This window comes from Leguminivora glycinivorella, chromosome 3, assembly GCF_023078275.1.
Source record: "Leguminivora glycinivorella isolate SPB_JAAS2020 chromosome 3, LegGlyc_1.1, whole genome shotgun sequence".
Taxonomy (NCBI): Eukaryota; Metazoa; Arthropoda; class Insecta; order Lepidoptera; family Tortricidae; genus Leguminivora; species Leguminivora glycinivorella.
The window spans coordinates 13144084-13160859 of NC_062973.1; the positions used below are offsets into that span (position 1 = coordinate 13144084).

The window sequence follows — 16776 nt, forward strand, 5'->3', positions numbered from 1 at the left end:
AAGGGACGGAGAGTGACATAGGCTACATTTTGTCTCTTTCTAACGCGAGCGTAGCCGCGGGCAAAAGCTAGTTCTTAATAAACATGGAACCTTTTCAGTCTCCGTATGAAAAAGGTACAAAAAAACTTTTTTCTACTCCCGAACTGTTATTCGTCATTTACAGGGTCGTGCACAGATCTTTAAAACCCTACATAAAGGTCTATTCCCCAAAGCCAGCGTCCGCCGGCTTTCCGCGCATGCGCGCAGTATCGAAAAAACTGAAAACGCATTGTTTGGCTCTGTAACCATGGCAACGCCTTATAACGACACTGCGGGCGTGCGCGGGAAGGTTTTGCGCAGCCGAGCTGACAGCGCAAACCTTTGAATCAAAATACAGGAAACAGTGTGAATTTCACGAAATTTATTCAAGAAAACTATTAAAAACTAAGTGCATGGTCGTAGAAAAAGTATTGTATGCAACGGTGTTTAACTGAGTCAAAAAATACTCGTGGCGTCTCAATAACAATTTTCAGCTTCGCCTCAAATTGTTACCCACGCCACTCGTCTTTTTTGACCTCCTTTAAACGCCTGTTGCATAAAATACTATTATATTACTTTAACTAAAATATAGCTTGGATTCATTAAACCGTTGTTGTTACTCCAAAACGTCCCGCTATATTCTGGCCCCACATCCCGCCCATTACGTATTATTCATCGGTGTGTATTCAAAATAGTACCAATAGTACATTACTACAGAGGCCGGGACAAATGGGGTTGCCGGCCGAAGACATATAGACGGCCGAGCCGGATAGGTCTGAGGCGGGCAACCCCATTTCCCGCCGAGGTATGTATAGTGCTTTTCTCAAACATGGTATGAAATAAATAAAGTCTACTGAAAATAGTAACTTTGGATGGCTGTATCTCCTAAACGGTGCGTCGTAGCGCAAAAATAATCGAATTTTCGTTTCCCTTTAATACCCCGTATACGCCTATAAAAAAACAAAAAATTAAAAAAAAAACGAAAAAAATTTTTTTTGTATGAAAACGCACCCAAAATCAAATATTGTCTAGGGTCCGTACCAGTTGCAGTCGGCACGTCTATAAAGCCCCTTATAGTTTTTTTTTAATTGGCTAAATACCTGGATGTTATGTCACAATTAACTAACTGGTCAGGTCAAGACTCTTTTGTTTCTTCAAAAACCTATGAGAAAGTTTCATTTTATTTAAGTGTCAAGTGTGACAATTTCATCATTTATTTTTTAACTTGATGTCTTAGTCCTAATCTGGTTGGAAGAATTGACTTAGAAATGTAGATTTTTAACCATACATGTAAAATGAATTGGCGGATTTTATTCACTTTGATGTTTTACAGGTTAGTATTTCTCTCGTGTTGGTGTGGTGAAAAATATTGTGTTTCACTAGGTGGGTTTATAAAACAAATAACTATTTTGCAAGATAGGAAGTTTTATTATTTATTGTAAAAAAATTTAAAATTATGACCGCTTTCTATCTTTATGTTAACAAAAATGAAGTACAATTTTTTAGTACTACTACAAGCAGAGAACTAGTGCATTATTTTTCTCGTAATAGGACCACAGTAGCAAAAGCTTGTATTCTAAGTAGAAATAATTCTAAAGTTATCTATATTCTACATTATAAAATGGAAATAGTGGAAAATTGCTCATTATGTAATAGGTGCCAGAAATTCGGTATTTTCAATTTATTACAATATTTTTCCAAACGTTCCATAAATTTCCTACTGAAATAATATACCTGAAAAGTATTTTCATCTATGTGCAAGCGCTACTATTGATTATAATAAATAGTTCATAATATGTCACAGTGAAAGTGTGTTGCCTATGCGCATACACAAAAAAGCAAGAACCATATACTTACACGAAAAACCGACTCGAATTGGAGATTTCTAAATTTTATCAATTGATTCATGCACAACTAATAAAAACTGGTTTATTTAGACCTTCGCATTTATGATTAAAATGTATCAGCAATGAATTAATAGTCACAAGAAATCGAATAGGCGATACTTAAAGTTGCCTTAGTCCGTACAATGGCGAGCTCGCGTCAAGTCGTTCTCAGGGCTGTCCTAGCGAGCCTTAGGTGAGGTTATATACAGTTCGCAGATATCGGAAATGGTCTACTGGCTACCTTCACTTGTATATCTTTTGTGTTGATATTGCAGTGATTTTTTATTAATATGTATTTTGGAAAGCCGCTTACATTTACTTATTTTAAATGGCAAAACAGGGTTAATTTGTTTTAAAAGTTACTTAAAATCTATACGTGAATGTCGATTACTCTATTTACCTTATTGTAAATTTCTAAATAAAATATTCTAAATTTTCTATTTTTTGTTATTAAACACAATGAATTATTTGTTTTAGTGTAAATAAGAGGATGTAAATAAGGTTTAATAAAGAAATCAATCAACAAAATAATCTTACAAATCCATGATTTAAATAAACTAGGTGTATTTTTTAAATACTATTATTTAAGTACATTACACGCCGTAGTAGTTTTACTGGTCGGTATGTACCCTTTATGTAGTCAAGTGGGAAATCCTCTGTTGTTCTAAAAATTGTTCATCGCCAAAAACAATACCGTTTGTTTGCGTAGCGTGCTGAGCGCTCGGGGGGCATCGGGGCCAGGAAACTACACATTCCCTGACGGATTCATGTTCGGGGTTGCTACTGCTGCGTACCAGATAGAAGGAGCCTGGAATGAAGATGGTAAGTCGTTTAAATTCCAACAGTTGTTACAATATCGGTTTTACCTTTATTGGGCGTAATGAGTTCGGCGTTGTCGTCACTTTCCATCAGGTGCGACTAAGGCCAATCACTGGCCTAATAATAAAAAAAGAGTAATATTTCCCATTCTATTTTAACTTTATCTTGGTAGCCGGTTTCAAAATTGACTAAATTTTGACATTACCATGACCAATTAAGAATTAAGTAATACAGTCTGCAAAAAAAAAAGTGAAAATGGACGGGAGGGAGATATTAGTGTGAATAAAAATTAAAAAAGTACCAATGAGTCTAATTTATTGTCGAATTTAACGAAAAAAAGAAAAATAAATAATAATATCGTGTGATAAAAAATTGAGTGTTTTTCTTTTGTAACGTAATGGAAATTAGCTGCTTATGGAAGGACTAGTTCTACTTATGTATAGCTCTGGATAAATCATCTACACAAAGTGTACATACATTTAATACGGGCGATATTCTTAACGGTGGTTAGTGCTCGTATAGGACATAAAAATGTAATTAGATGACTACTTAGAATTGAATTTAAATTTGTTTTTTATCATGCAGAAACGTCTGCGAGCGATATTACATAATTTTAAATTAAAGGAAAAATTGAAAAATTCACACCTCCGGCAGGACACTCGAACCTGCGACCTCTGGCCCGTGCCGGGTACTATTTAACTTAATATGTGTCAAACTTGGGTAAATCCATTCTGCTATAAGGTTGATTATCTTTCAGATCATATTATATTATTTATATATTCAACCTTAAAGCAGAATGGATTTACCCAAGTTTAAAGTTAAGCGACATAATATATTATGATACCTACCTACCTAAGTGTACAATATGTAAGGCAAAAATAAAATATTTTGAGCTCAACCGGATGACGCCTTTTGGAGTTTTCCCCATCAAGTAACTTTCCTAATGACCGTACGTGCAGCAAAAATCTTGCTTGCAGAAGCTTATTTGAAACTGTTTAGGGGTAAATCCACGTAAAAATAAAGTGAGTCACGACGTCATTGAGTGTTACTTTGAACTACAGCTGCAAATTGACGACCGGTATGGCCTAGTCGGTAGTGACCCTGCCTGCTACGCCGCGGTCCCGGGTTCGAATCGCGGTAAGGGCACTTATTTGTGTGATGAGCACAGATATTTGTTCCTATGAGCATGGATACTTTCTATTTATACAAGTATTTGTATATTATATATAGCGTTTTCTGAGTACCCACAACACAAGCCTTCTTGAGTTTACCGTGGGACTCGGTCAATCTGTGTAAGAATATCCTATAATATTTATTTATTTAAATGAGTGGCATATATCGGGAAAGTAGCACTTAGTTAGAGATAGATTATTGTTTAATACTTCTGGTAAAATTGCAAGCCAACCTAAATAACATTGACCAAGGTCATAACTATAACCATCGGCATTAGTGAATTCTGATCACAACTAAGTATTTACTCAGATTAGGAAAATGTACATGTTAAGTCAGTTTTAACACTATTCGTTTACAACGCAGGAGTAATAACTACAAAGAAGTTATAACTAAAAGTACTGATAGTACGTGCAGATTACTCTAAATTATTGTGCCTTATTTACGCAGTGTAATACTCGCGGATAAGTGCGTCTCGCATATTTACTCTTGTCACATGTGTTTTTGAAAGTTCATACATTTACTACCGCTTACGCATGAAGTAATGAACACACTGATCTTTATTTAGGTAAACATGCGCAATATGAAGGCCAAACACACTTGTCCGCATTGACTTTATACAACATATTATTTAGATGTTTGCTAGTTGAAACATCCATAGATGCATATTATGGTACTAATTACATAAATTAACATATATGTAGCACCATTACATAAATAGTAATACACCTACTCTTACATAATTATCTACATATTTGGCCTTTTTTCGATGCAAATTTATTCAGTTGACTGAGTTGAGACTGCCTTGTTCGTCAATAATTTAGACTTACATTGACCGGGACATAGACCGCGATTACCTTTTTGATTTGACTTTGACATCCACCCGCCTTCTTCAGTTTTCCGTGATCATGATGAATGTAACTGCGTCTCGAAGTATCGGAGCTCGACTAAATCAAAAAGGTAATCACGGTCTATATAGCCCGATCAATATAAGTCTGATAAAAATAACCGTGTCATTCAAAACTATAATGGTCGTGCTTATTATTGCGTTCGCTTTTCTAAAAAAAACCGAGCCGTCGCCTATAGGGTTGCTTTCCTGTAGAGCATTGTCGCGACAGTATGTCGCCGCGAGATAGACTACCCGTCCTTTTGTCATTAATACAATTAGACAAAGACGTGTGATCTATGTCGCGGCGACATACTCTCGCGACAATCATGTGCTAGCTACTGTATTGAGGTGTGCTACGATATAACAAGTGTAGTGCAAGCATACGTTTGATCTTCTATTATATACCTGCCGAGGTATTAATGTGTTTCATCAAATCTTGAAATACCCACCATTGAAGAGTTAATAATAATTGAATTCAGTGTGTGGCTGTTAAGTGTGATATATAGTTGTCAATTGATGTAGCTCCAACGTGCACCAAAACTACAAAATGTATAGGTAACAAAATCTTTATAATGATTTTACAAGATCTTTATAAAATTGGAGTGAAACTGGTTCAGGAGGATTTCAAAGTCATGGCAGAGAGGCAGCTTGACCCCTCATATACGTAGATAACCACTCTTAGGATCACCTTCTAAATAGGAATCGGAAAAGGAACCAAAACTCATTATTGAGTGAGACGTTAAAGTACGGAGTCCTGCAGTAAAGGTGCCTCAAACTGGTTTGACCTAGTACTCGTATTTATCAACACAAGATACTCGATTACTCGTATTAATACTAATGTAAATGGCGTTAGGAATACCAGACTTGTGTAGCGTTTGTAGATATTCAATGAATAGGTCAGTAGAAATCTCCATATGTCCCCGCTTTTCTAAAAAGCTAAGTGATTAAATTCTTCGCAGCGCTGGATATCTACTAGACAGGTCCATAATTTTATTAAAACACTATCTAGCTTTTGCTCGCGGCTTCGCTCTCATTAAATTCGAAAATTTTAGGGAAGTTAGAAAAAGACAAAAAGTAGCCTATGTCACTCCATCCCTTCAACTATCTCCACTTAAAAAATAATTTCAATTCGTCGCTCCGTTTTGCCTTGAAAGACGGGCAAAAAATACACACTTTCCCATTTATAATAGTAAGTAGTACATATTATGAATACTGGTTTGCAAAATAGTTAAGGCTGGTTTTAGTGTCACGCGGACCGACCGCGCGGAGCGATCCGCACTGGACTAATAATAATCGCCGTGTGCCTGCTATACGGTCACAATTCAAACAACCATTTTTTCGAGAAATCGCGTCTCAAAGTTTTGATAGTATAGTTCAGACTGTTAAATAGGATCTTACTTCTTGAGTTTTAGGTCTATGAATTTGAAATTTAGCTTTTTTTACTCAGAATGATATAACCCTTCATAATATCACGCCACTTTTCACTAAAAAAATTTTTTTTTTAAGATACAAGGCCTGAAAGACAGGTATTTAGAGTTATGGCTGTATTGCAGAAACATTTTTTTAAGATTTTGAGATGCGTCCAAAATTAAACGAGATTATTGGATAAAGGTATCATGCAAATATATATGAAAAACACCATATAGTTAAAATAATTTTATTTATGAACTTTGCCAGTACCGATAGCAATAGTTATGTGTAACTAGCTTATATTCATCAACATTATATTACGTCATTACCAAATATTATTAATAATTTAAAATTGAAACAAATAAAACTTTGTAGCTTACGTATCTTGGTGTGACCCTGGATAGAAGCCTGAATTTCAAGGAATACCTGACCAGCCTATCTGCGAAGCTCAAGACCCGGAACAGCATCATTCAGAAGCTTACTGGAACTACCTGGGGTGCCAACGCAGCAACATTTCGGACAACCGCGCTATCCCTAGTCTACTCCTCTGCCGAGTACTGCTCAGCGTGGTTAAACAGCACCCATACTGCCGCGGTAACGCCCAGCTGAACCACACTATGCGACTCATCAGCGGCTGCCTAAAACCAACTCCCACACACTGGTTGCCGGTGCTGAGTCATATTTTACCTCCAAACTTCCGCCGAGAAAATTCCCTTTTTCGTAAAATCGCCAAGATTCGGAGCAGACACAAGTTTACCCATCCACCGAGACCTCGACGCGCTAAAGTCTCTCAGACTGAAGTCTCGACTACCCCCCGATATTGAATTCCACTAAAGTGGGTCACAAGTAAGCCCCTTAGAGGCATGGATAATGGACTGGGTAGCCAGAGCTCTTCCTACAGAGCTTTATGGTCTAAAACGCTCCCTGAGGTTAACGAGTGGCGTGACAACATCAACTTCATACAAATTGGTCGCGCGGATAGCTCCGCGCGGACGGTCCGCGTGGCACTACAACCAGCCTAAATTTTGTATTATTTGCAGGTAAGGGTGAAAGTATGTGGGACACGTACGTGCACGCGCATCCAGAGTACACGCCGGATCGCTCCACCGGGGACGTGGCAACGGATTCTTATCACAAGTATATGGATGATGTCGCCATGGTAAAGGAATTGGGTGTTGACTACTACAGGATGTCCATTTCATGGCCAAGGTAAGAACGAATGGCAACCCATTAAAATTTCTTACAACAAACAAAAACGTTCCTACAGAAAAAAAAAGTTTTTTCATCACACCCGCACTTTAAATGTGCTATTGCACGCAGGCGGAGCGTGAGTTATAGAAAAGTCGTTCTCCCAAGGGAATAATGGCGCTGATATTGGTTCGGACCATAATCTTCTAGTAGCAAAACTAAACCTAAAATTAAAATTACTAAGTAAACCAGAGAGGCACAAGAAAATTGATATTAGAAAATTAAAAAGTATGGATATAAGGATGGAAACTATAAATATGTTAAATAAAGAGATTCGAGCTACCACAGACAACATAAACGAAGAGAATATAGAAAGTAACTGGAATAAAATTAAAAAAGTAATAGTAACAACATCAGAAAAATGTCTGGGTTTCAAGAAAAGAGAGAAAAAGGTTAGAATGGATTACAACCGAAATCCTTGATCTCATGGAACAAAGAAGACAATTTAAAGGAATTGATAAAAATAAATATAAAGAAATAAATAATGTTATCCGAACTAAAATCAGAGAAACTAGGGATAGGTGTTTAAATAGATTGTGAGCAAATAGAAAAACTTCAAGAAAAAAGGGACAACTTCAACTTACACAAGAAAATAAAAGAACTTACCAAAACAAATAAGAAACAAATAATTGGTAAATTAACAAATTCTCATAACAAACTTGTAATCGATAACAAAAAACAATGTAAAACATGGGAACTGTATATTGAGCAACTGTTCGAAGATGATAGAGCAGATTTGGATACAAACGCTGGGGAAGCTGAACTCAACGTGGAGGGACCACCAATACTCCAAATAGAAATTGAAAAAGCAATAAGAACTATGAAAGATGGAAAAGCTGTTGGCCCAGATGGAATATATGTAGAAATGTTTAAATTATTAGATGATGACAATTTAAAGTTATTAGTTAAAATGTATAACAAAATTTATGATAAAGGAATATTACCAGACGATTGGTTAAAATCCTCATTCCTTCCGCTGCCTAAAAAGGCAAATGCCAAGACATGCGGTGACCACAGGCTCATAAGCCTGATGAGTCACGCCCTTAAAGTATTTCTAAAAGTGATTCATATGAGAATTTATAATAAAATTGATAAAACTATATCAGACAACCAATTTGGATTCAGAAATGGTTTAGGAACACGAGAAGCCCTAGTAGCAGTTCAAGTGCTAGTGCAGAACAGTCTAGAACATAACAATGAAGTGTATGCATGTTTTATAGATTTTGAGAAAGCATTCGACAACGTAAAACACGAAAAACTAATGCATATACTCAATAAGACCGAAATAGACAGCAAAGACCAAAGAATTATCAGAAACCTGTACTGGAACCAGTCAGCACACATTAAAATCGGACCATATGGCACTGATGATATCAAAATACGTAAAGGAGTGAGACAGGGGTGTATCCTGTCACCACTATTATTCAATCTGTACTCTGAAACTATATTTCAAGAAGCTTTCGATGGCGTTGAAACTGGTATCAAAGTGAACGGTACAGTGGTTAATAACCTCCGATACGCCGATGATACCGTTATCTTAGCTCACTCCCTTCAAGAACTTCAAACTCTTTTAAACCGCTTAAATACTGTCGTGGAAGATTACGGCTTAAAAATGAACATAACGAAGACCAAGTATATGATAATGAGAAAGAACACAAGTTCATCAGAAGGTCCGACCACACTGTCTATTAACGGCCAACCACTTGAAAGAGTCAAACATTACAAATATTTAGGAAGCTATCTTAACGAAAACTGGGATCCACAGAAAGAGATACGTATAAGAATGGAGATGGCAAGAAGCACATTCATGAAAATGAACAAACTGTTCACCAACAAGGACATAAACCTGAAACTTCGATGGAGAATGGTTAAATGTTACGTGCTATCTGTATTTTTGTATGGGGTCGAAAGCTGGACCATAAACCGAAAGATAGAGGCAAAAATAAATGCTTTTGAAATGTGGCTCTACCGAAGAATGCTGAAAATATCATGGAGAGATCGAATAACCAATGTAGAAGTTCTACAAAGAATGAAGAATAAATTAGAACTTTTACAAACAGTAAAAAAAAGAAAAATTTCTTATTTTGGACATATATACAGGAACAATAAATATCAATTTTTAAGGAAAATAATAGAAGGCAAAATAGAGGGCAAGAGAAGTAGAGGAGGAAGGAAGCTAACCTGGATGAATAATATTAAAAGCTGGACTAGTAATGAGAACGCTGCCATTCTGAGCAGAATAGCACAGGACAGGAATAAGTTCCGAGAGATGGTCGCCGACGTCCGATGAGGACATGGCACAACAAGAAGAAGAAGGGAATAATGAAATTGAAATGAAATACTTAACTTCTTTACATCTATTTACATATTTTTTACATTGCGACTAACTCGGGGAGAATGAATATTACTAACTCGAGTCTTTAAATAACTCCGGCAAGCGTCGCGATTTAACTTACTCTCGTTAGTAATATTCAACTTCCTCCCCTTGTTGCACAATGTACTATTTTTTAACATGTAATGTTAGGAAATGCATGGATTTTTAATGACTCTTCGCGCGGTAAGTACAAAAATCTCGGTTTTAATATTTACTTGAACATCAGTTGACCACAACGACACGAACGCCGTAAAATTGCAAAAACCATTAGATTAAACTGACTAAATACTGATTACAGATGATGAGAGATACAAGTTGATAGATTATAATAACTAGATTTGTTATTGAAACTATTAATTTCATTTAATTTTAATTAGTCAAACTGCTCATTGTGACGGCTTACTGCCTGAGATTCTTTCTTGTGCATTATACACACCTACATAATATAAAATTTATCGACAGGTTGCTTCCGAATGGCACTGACAATAATATTAACAAAGCTGCGGTTAGATATTATCGGAAGGTGATAAAGGAATTGATCAAAGCCAAGATAATACCTGTTGTGACATTGTTCCACTGGGACTTACCTACCCCTCTTATGGATCTGGGCGGTTGGGCAAATCCACAAATGGTGAATTACTTTAGAGATTACGCACGAGTGGTGTTTAATCTGTTTGGCGACGTGGTGAAGACATGGACTACTATGAACGAACTACACCAACATTGCATTTATGTGAGTAAATTTTGTCCCGACCAGGGGACCGATGTTTGAATCTCGAACGCATCAATTCGCCATTCGAAAGTCTGCGGAAAACGACGTAATGCTATTTTTGAAAAAGGACGGCTAGAAATGTTAAATCCAGTGGTAAAGACTACTCGTTTTTGATCCTATTAGTATAATTTAAATCGCTAGTAGTGGAGATACCTATCATTGAACGAATTTCGCGAAATCGAATGGCCGAGATTCAAAAATCGGCCCTCAGAGCAAGTGATCTTTTTAGCCACTTGATGCATATCATATGCAGTAAAACAGTTCATCATTCGGATATACTTACGTGTAATAAAGAGTGTTAAAATTGCCTCTCTGCGGTATTACTCGATGTAGATGCAGTAAAAACATAATGAATAATAGTCACAGCCACAGTTTCGTTTTCTTTTAACCCCTTATTTGCCAAGAGTGGCCCTGAAGCTTTAGTAGTTTCATGTGCTCTGCCTACCCCTTTATGGGATACAGGCGTGATTGTATGTATGTATGTATGTAATAATAGTCACTTTCTAATTCGTTGCCATCCTCTTTCCGATATAGAATAAATTGTAAAAAGTACGGCATAGCATTTAGTTACATATGATAATTATTAATTCAAACATATTTATTTCGTACAGAAAAATATGAATCACACACTAGAATCTCTTAATAGTCTTAAACCCCAGTCATCGGTTCGGGTAAATGTACCTGTGTAGACTTCACTGACTCACCCCTACCAAATGACAGGGGAACCAGTTTTCCATGTAGAATTATAATTATGTCTTGCATTACATCCCAATGTTCACTCCACTGAATAAAAAGGGTTGAAGGCGAGCTTTCGACTTATTTGTACAAAAAACCTACATGAAGAACTTTTTTCATTGCTAGCATAAAGTGACAAATAAAATGTGGTAGAATCCTACTACAAATAAAAAATAGAGTTCTAAAAAAAACATGAATTTGATATATTATTGGCCGGCACTATATGAATAATTCATATGTTTTAATCGCCACGAGGCCATTTCCTCTTGATACCATTAGATTGCGTTAGTATCATGGTCAAAATTGCAGAACTCATACCCATGGTGATCAAGTCGATTAAAGTAATGAAATATGTAATAGTACATTTCGTTATAAGTGCGAGAAGTATGTCATTACTTCACGAGTCCCGAGACATTTTGCCACGAGCGGCACGCGAGTGGCAAATCTCGGGACGAGTGAAGAATGACATTCTCGCACGTGTGACGAACGACGTTTTTTAATACAGTTGCGAAAAAACACTACTACAACGAAATAAAACAATCCGAACTATCAATTTTCCCATGGACATTGACGGATTATTTGACAATTCAAAGGCGTATTTTTGAAGCTTTTAAACTTGCGTGCATATTTCGAGTTTGCTATTCATCTAACATAATTTATTTCATGGGGTGACATAAAAACATAAACATTTACGATTTGGGACGATTCTTTAATGTACAACCACATTTTAATTTAATCGATCCATTTATGCCCCGACGTATTGCAAATACCGTAAAATAATTATGACAAATCGCGTAACATATTGAGGTTTTTGTACGTGCATTCAGTTAAAACATGTTAGACGCCTCTACTTTGACAGTAGAAGACGCGTTTCGTTCCAATCATGCTATGTTTACACGACTCATTATGACCGAATTTTCAAAGTATAAACCATTTTATAAATTATGTTTAGCATGACTAAAAGTAAACAATTACATATGAAAATTAACGTTTTAAATATTAGGAACTTAATAGTATGTTTATAGTTTTATTCTGTCTTAGTAAACTAGACTAATATGAAAACAGCTCGGTAAGTAGTCGTAAAATGGAACGTATACTTCTTTTTACGCACTAGTTCGTAAAATACAACTTCTCGCACGCTAAACAGCCAAAAAACGGGCACTTTTTGAGCAACTGTATTAAAAAATTTATTTCATTAGCTCCTGCGAATGCTTTAAATGGTATATTTAATGAGAAGTTTATGACACTAAGAATAATAAATGGCATTCCAAATTTAACATTTTTTAATCAATATAATATAAACATGTACTCGCATTGCACTAGACGTATGTAAGTACAAAGGTATCTAAAACATCAATATGTGTACCTTGACCTGGCAGGCAATTATGGTCGCGCGATAAGTGATAAAATAGCAGGCCGTCCCTATCGCACTATTTGTAAGTGCGATAGGGACGGCCTGATATTTTATCGTCTATCGCGCGACCATGCTTCCCGTGCTGGTTCCATAAAGTAAAAACAAGCAAAATTAATTAATTAATTGATTTTTAAGTGGCAATCTCGTAATTTAATGTTAAGCAGCGACTTACCAAGTTGAAAATCAGTGTAGCTTACGATCAAGATATTACGTATTCATATTTTTAGTCTAAAATAACATTAGAAATACAAGACAATTAGCATACATTTTCACAAATAAATAAATATACTATTTATTTATCTGGGAAAAGGAAATTCGAAACGAACGACAATTAATTAAAATACCGAAGACCGTTTCGAACTTCCTTCTTCCCACACTTGTATCGTAATATGCTATTTCTTATAGTTTTAGAACAAGAGCAAGAACAAACATATTTAAGAAACACCTGAATATAATTATTGGAATGGATGCAATCATAAATTATGGGGGTACGATAATTTGTTCCGAATTAGGCCCTCTCGAATTAACGGCGCGCTTTGTACTTTGTATTTTACGAGCCCTTAACACAGCTGAAACGGCCCACCGAAAATGTATGGTGCAATGTTAAAAATGCCCTTTGTTCTCTTGTTGTGTTTAAAACACCGGTGAGATGTTTTCATTTGTCGTTGTATGTAGATATGCAAGCCTGAGATAAAGGAGAATAATACGCGGCTTTATTTTAGTAGGGTGAGGTTTTATAAATAGATAAAAATATAACAAATGATTATTAATTTGAAATGTAAAGTAACAAGTATTAACCAGTAATATAACATACTTAAATAATTTTCAGAAAAGTTATTCCTATACAAAAGCAAATTTAATCTCGTAGATAATCTAAATAAGTATCTATACCGTCAATAAATTTATATTGGCTCTGCGTTGCTGCCCCGACAATTATTCATGAAATAAAACTACGAAAACAGAATACATCGCGTTTACCTAATGAACTTATGCTACATTCCGAGGTTTCAAACTCTTTACTGCGTCTGTAATCAACTGCCCATAATAAACCATACCTACATCCTACTCCCTACATATAATAGAATTTAAATGTACTAACTACCACATGAAAAATCGATTTATAAGGCTCCTGAACCGAACACTTTTGGCGCAACTGTCCAATTATTTACATATGGTTCATAGATATTTTACCGATTTTAGGGCTACGGTGGCGAATATTTTGTTCCTGTTTTAAAATCTCACGGAGTGGGCGAATATTTATGTGTCCATTACATGCTGCTGGGCCACGCTGCCGCATACCATCTGTACGACAAAGAGTTTAGACCAACACAAAAAGGTAAAGGTTCCGTTAACTGATTAAATTTTGTTTATGAATGTTACCAATGCGGCAATTATTGCGGATTATTAAGTTTAAAAATAGGTACTTAATAGGTACTATTAAGTACCTATTTTTATTTTTATTTTTTTTTCTTCTGGATGAGATTAGCCCAGGACCGGGATAAGTGGCGTACACGAAGGGAGGCCTATGCTCAGCAGTGGGCGATTAATGGCTGAAATGATGATGATGATGATGATGATTTTTAAACTTAATAATCCGCAATGTTTCGACTTACATTACATGAATAATCGCATACGAGTTTGCACGTAGTCTACCGTTTAGACATAGTTCTAAGTCCGAGAATATACTTAAAGTACAAATGTTATATTTTTAAGGAAAAATTGGCCTGACTCTGGACGCATTTTGGGCTGAACCGAAAAACAGCAGTAATCCAGATGACATCGAAGCCGCTGAAAGATATCTTCAGATGCACGTAAGTTCGTAAAAGTCATTTCTGCAGGATAAGCACATGAATCGCGAGACAGTAAGGTATCTGGCTCGTGAAATAACACATCCTCTAACTATAAATAATAATAAATAAATATTGGGGGACACCTTACACAGATCGACCTAGCCCCAAACTAAGCAAAGCTTGTACTACGGGTGCTAGGCGACGATATACATACTTATATAGATAAATACATACTTATACACGGTGTTTCCGGTATCACTCAAAACCTCAGACACCCCAACTGATTTTTATTTTTTTAAACTCATCTAGAGTATTCATCTTTTAATCTGATCGTTACTTTTTTTTTAATTGAATTTTTAATTTTCTGTACAGCTCTACTTGACTTTTAGCTCTACACTCAATAAAATAATTGCTAACTACCATCATAAACCATAAGACTATTTATTTGTGTACGTTACTGCAACGACATAAGGTTTACCAATAGACAGCTAAGATGTCACTGTAAAACACTTTAAAGCTTTGTCACAGTAAACTTCAAATTGGACAGGTAATTGCAGTAAGCAAATAAACTCAATATTCAAAATGACAAGGTTGTAATTAGGTACGAGTTCAATTTGTTATGACTTATGATAAACATTAAGATTAAACTGACAAACAACGTCAAACTAGTAGCGGAAAAAATAATCGTCCAAGTAACCGGCCAGTATTAATACCCCTAAATACTGAAAAAAGGTAAACAACCTCTAGCAATGCGATATACACAATGTTGTATTACGAGTACAATAGAATGGGCACGTAAAAAATAACTAATAATACTAATTTAAATAAAAATATTACCCCCATCAAGATATAGCTCAATCGATTCTACTCTCGATTCTGAACAAAGTGTTTTCAGGTTTTTAGTGTTAAGTGAAACACGGTGTATACATAGAAAGCTTCACTAATAATATTTTATATTTTATCTACATCCATATCAAAAGTTCTCTATAATATGATTAGGAGCGATAAGCAAATAACCTAGTGCATCGTAATATTTACTTTTCAAATAAATATTTACTAAATATAATATTTTTTAATAAATATTTACTTTTATTTATTTATTTATTTAAACTTTATTGCACAACTAAAGAAACATGTACAAATGGCGGACTTAATGCCAAAAGGCATTCTCTACCAGTCAACCATTGGGTTAAACAGAGACATATATGTTGGCGCAGGAGAAATAATAGCTAACAGAGACAAATATAATCGTGACATCAAACATAAATTTACTAAACTCAGGTTGAATACTAATACTTATATAAATTTATATAAAGATAGACTAATATATATAATTACATATATATGATGGTGAACATTATTTGAATTCTTCTGCCAGAAGATGCTTGCGGAGCAGTCGTTTGAAAACGAGTTTGCTTGGGGCTTGTCGAATAGAGAGGGGGAGAGAATTCCAAAGGCGGATTGCCTCGACGGCGAAGGAGTTAGAGACGAAACCAGAACGGTGAGAAGGAATGGAGAGTTTGAGAGAGCGGGAGGAACGTAGTTCACAGCCTGGACTTTTCATATTTTCTTCTTTCTATGCTCAGCAGTGGGCGATTAATGGCTGAAATGATGATGATGATAACTTTTCAATATGGACAACCCATACGCTAACCCTTCAAAATCCACCATGGAAACGGGGCAAGCGTAAGCGAAGCCTTTTAATTATCGAAGAAAGGGAAAACAATGTCTGTTCGCAATACAATATTATGGATATATAATAATATTACGAGTATGTATGTATATCCGACGTTCCTATTATCCTAAATAGTATGTATTATAAATTTTATAACTTATAAAATAATATCTCTAAATCGAATAACTTAAAAATTTGCTGATACTAGAAGTGAGTATACTCGTGCATTAACAACCTTTAAGCTCAATATGACGACCGATCTGGCGTAGTTGGTAGTGACCCTGCCTGCTAAGCCGCGGTCCCGGGTTCGAATCCCGGTAAGGGCATTTATTTGTGTGATGAGCACAGATATTTGTATCTGAGTCATGGATGTTTTCTATGTATATCGTCGCCTAACACCTATAGCTTTGCTTAGTTTGGGGCTAAGGTTGATCTGTGTAAGGTGTCCCCCAATATTTATTTATTTATTATACCCTGTTTTTATTGAATTCCGTTAACTTTAAGGGGAAGATTCTTTAGTTCAAATACAATCAATTTCTCTAAGAAATCTTAACTCTTACGGTTATCGAATTATTT

The 16776-nt window shown here is 35.7% G+C and overlaps 1 protein-coding gene across 1 annotated transcript in view; it reads left to right on the forward strand.

The window, feature by feature from the left end:
• Positions 1 to 2017: 2017 nt before the first annotated feature.
• LOC125242671 (myrosinase 1-like) overlaps positions 2018 to 16776 on the forward strand; it is a 35258-nt gene continuing 20499 nt past the window's right edge. Inside the window, exons 1-6 of the mRNA XM_048151525.1 lie at positions 2018 to 2097; positions 2614 to 2726; positions 7233 to 7401; positions 10277 to 10547; positions 13936 to 14071; positions 14449 to 14546. Coding sequence (XP_048007482.1) covers positions 2048 to 2097; positions 2614 to 2726; positions 7233 to 7401; positions 10277 to 10547; positions 13936 to 14071; positions 14449 to 14546 — 837 coding nt within the window. The 5' untranslated portion in view covers positions 2018 to 2047. The remainder of the gene's footprint in view (positions 2098 to 2613; positions 2727 to 7232; positions 7402 to 10276; positions 10548 to 13935; positions 14072 to 14448; positions 14547 to 16776) is intronic.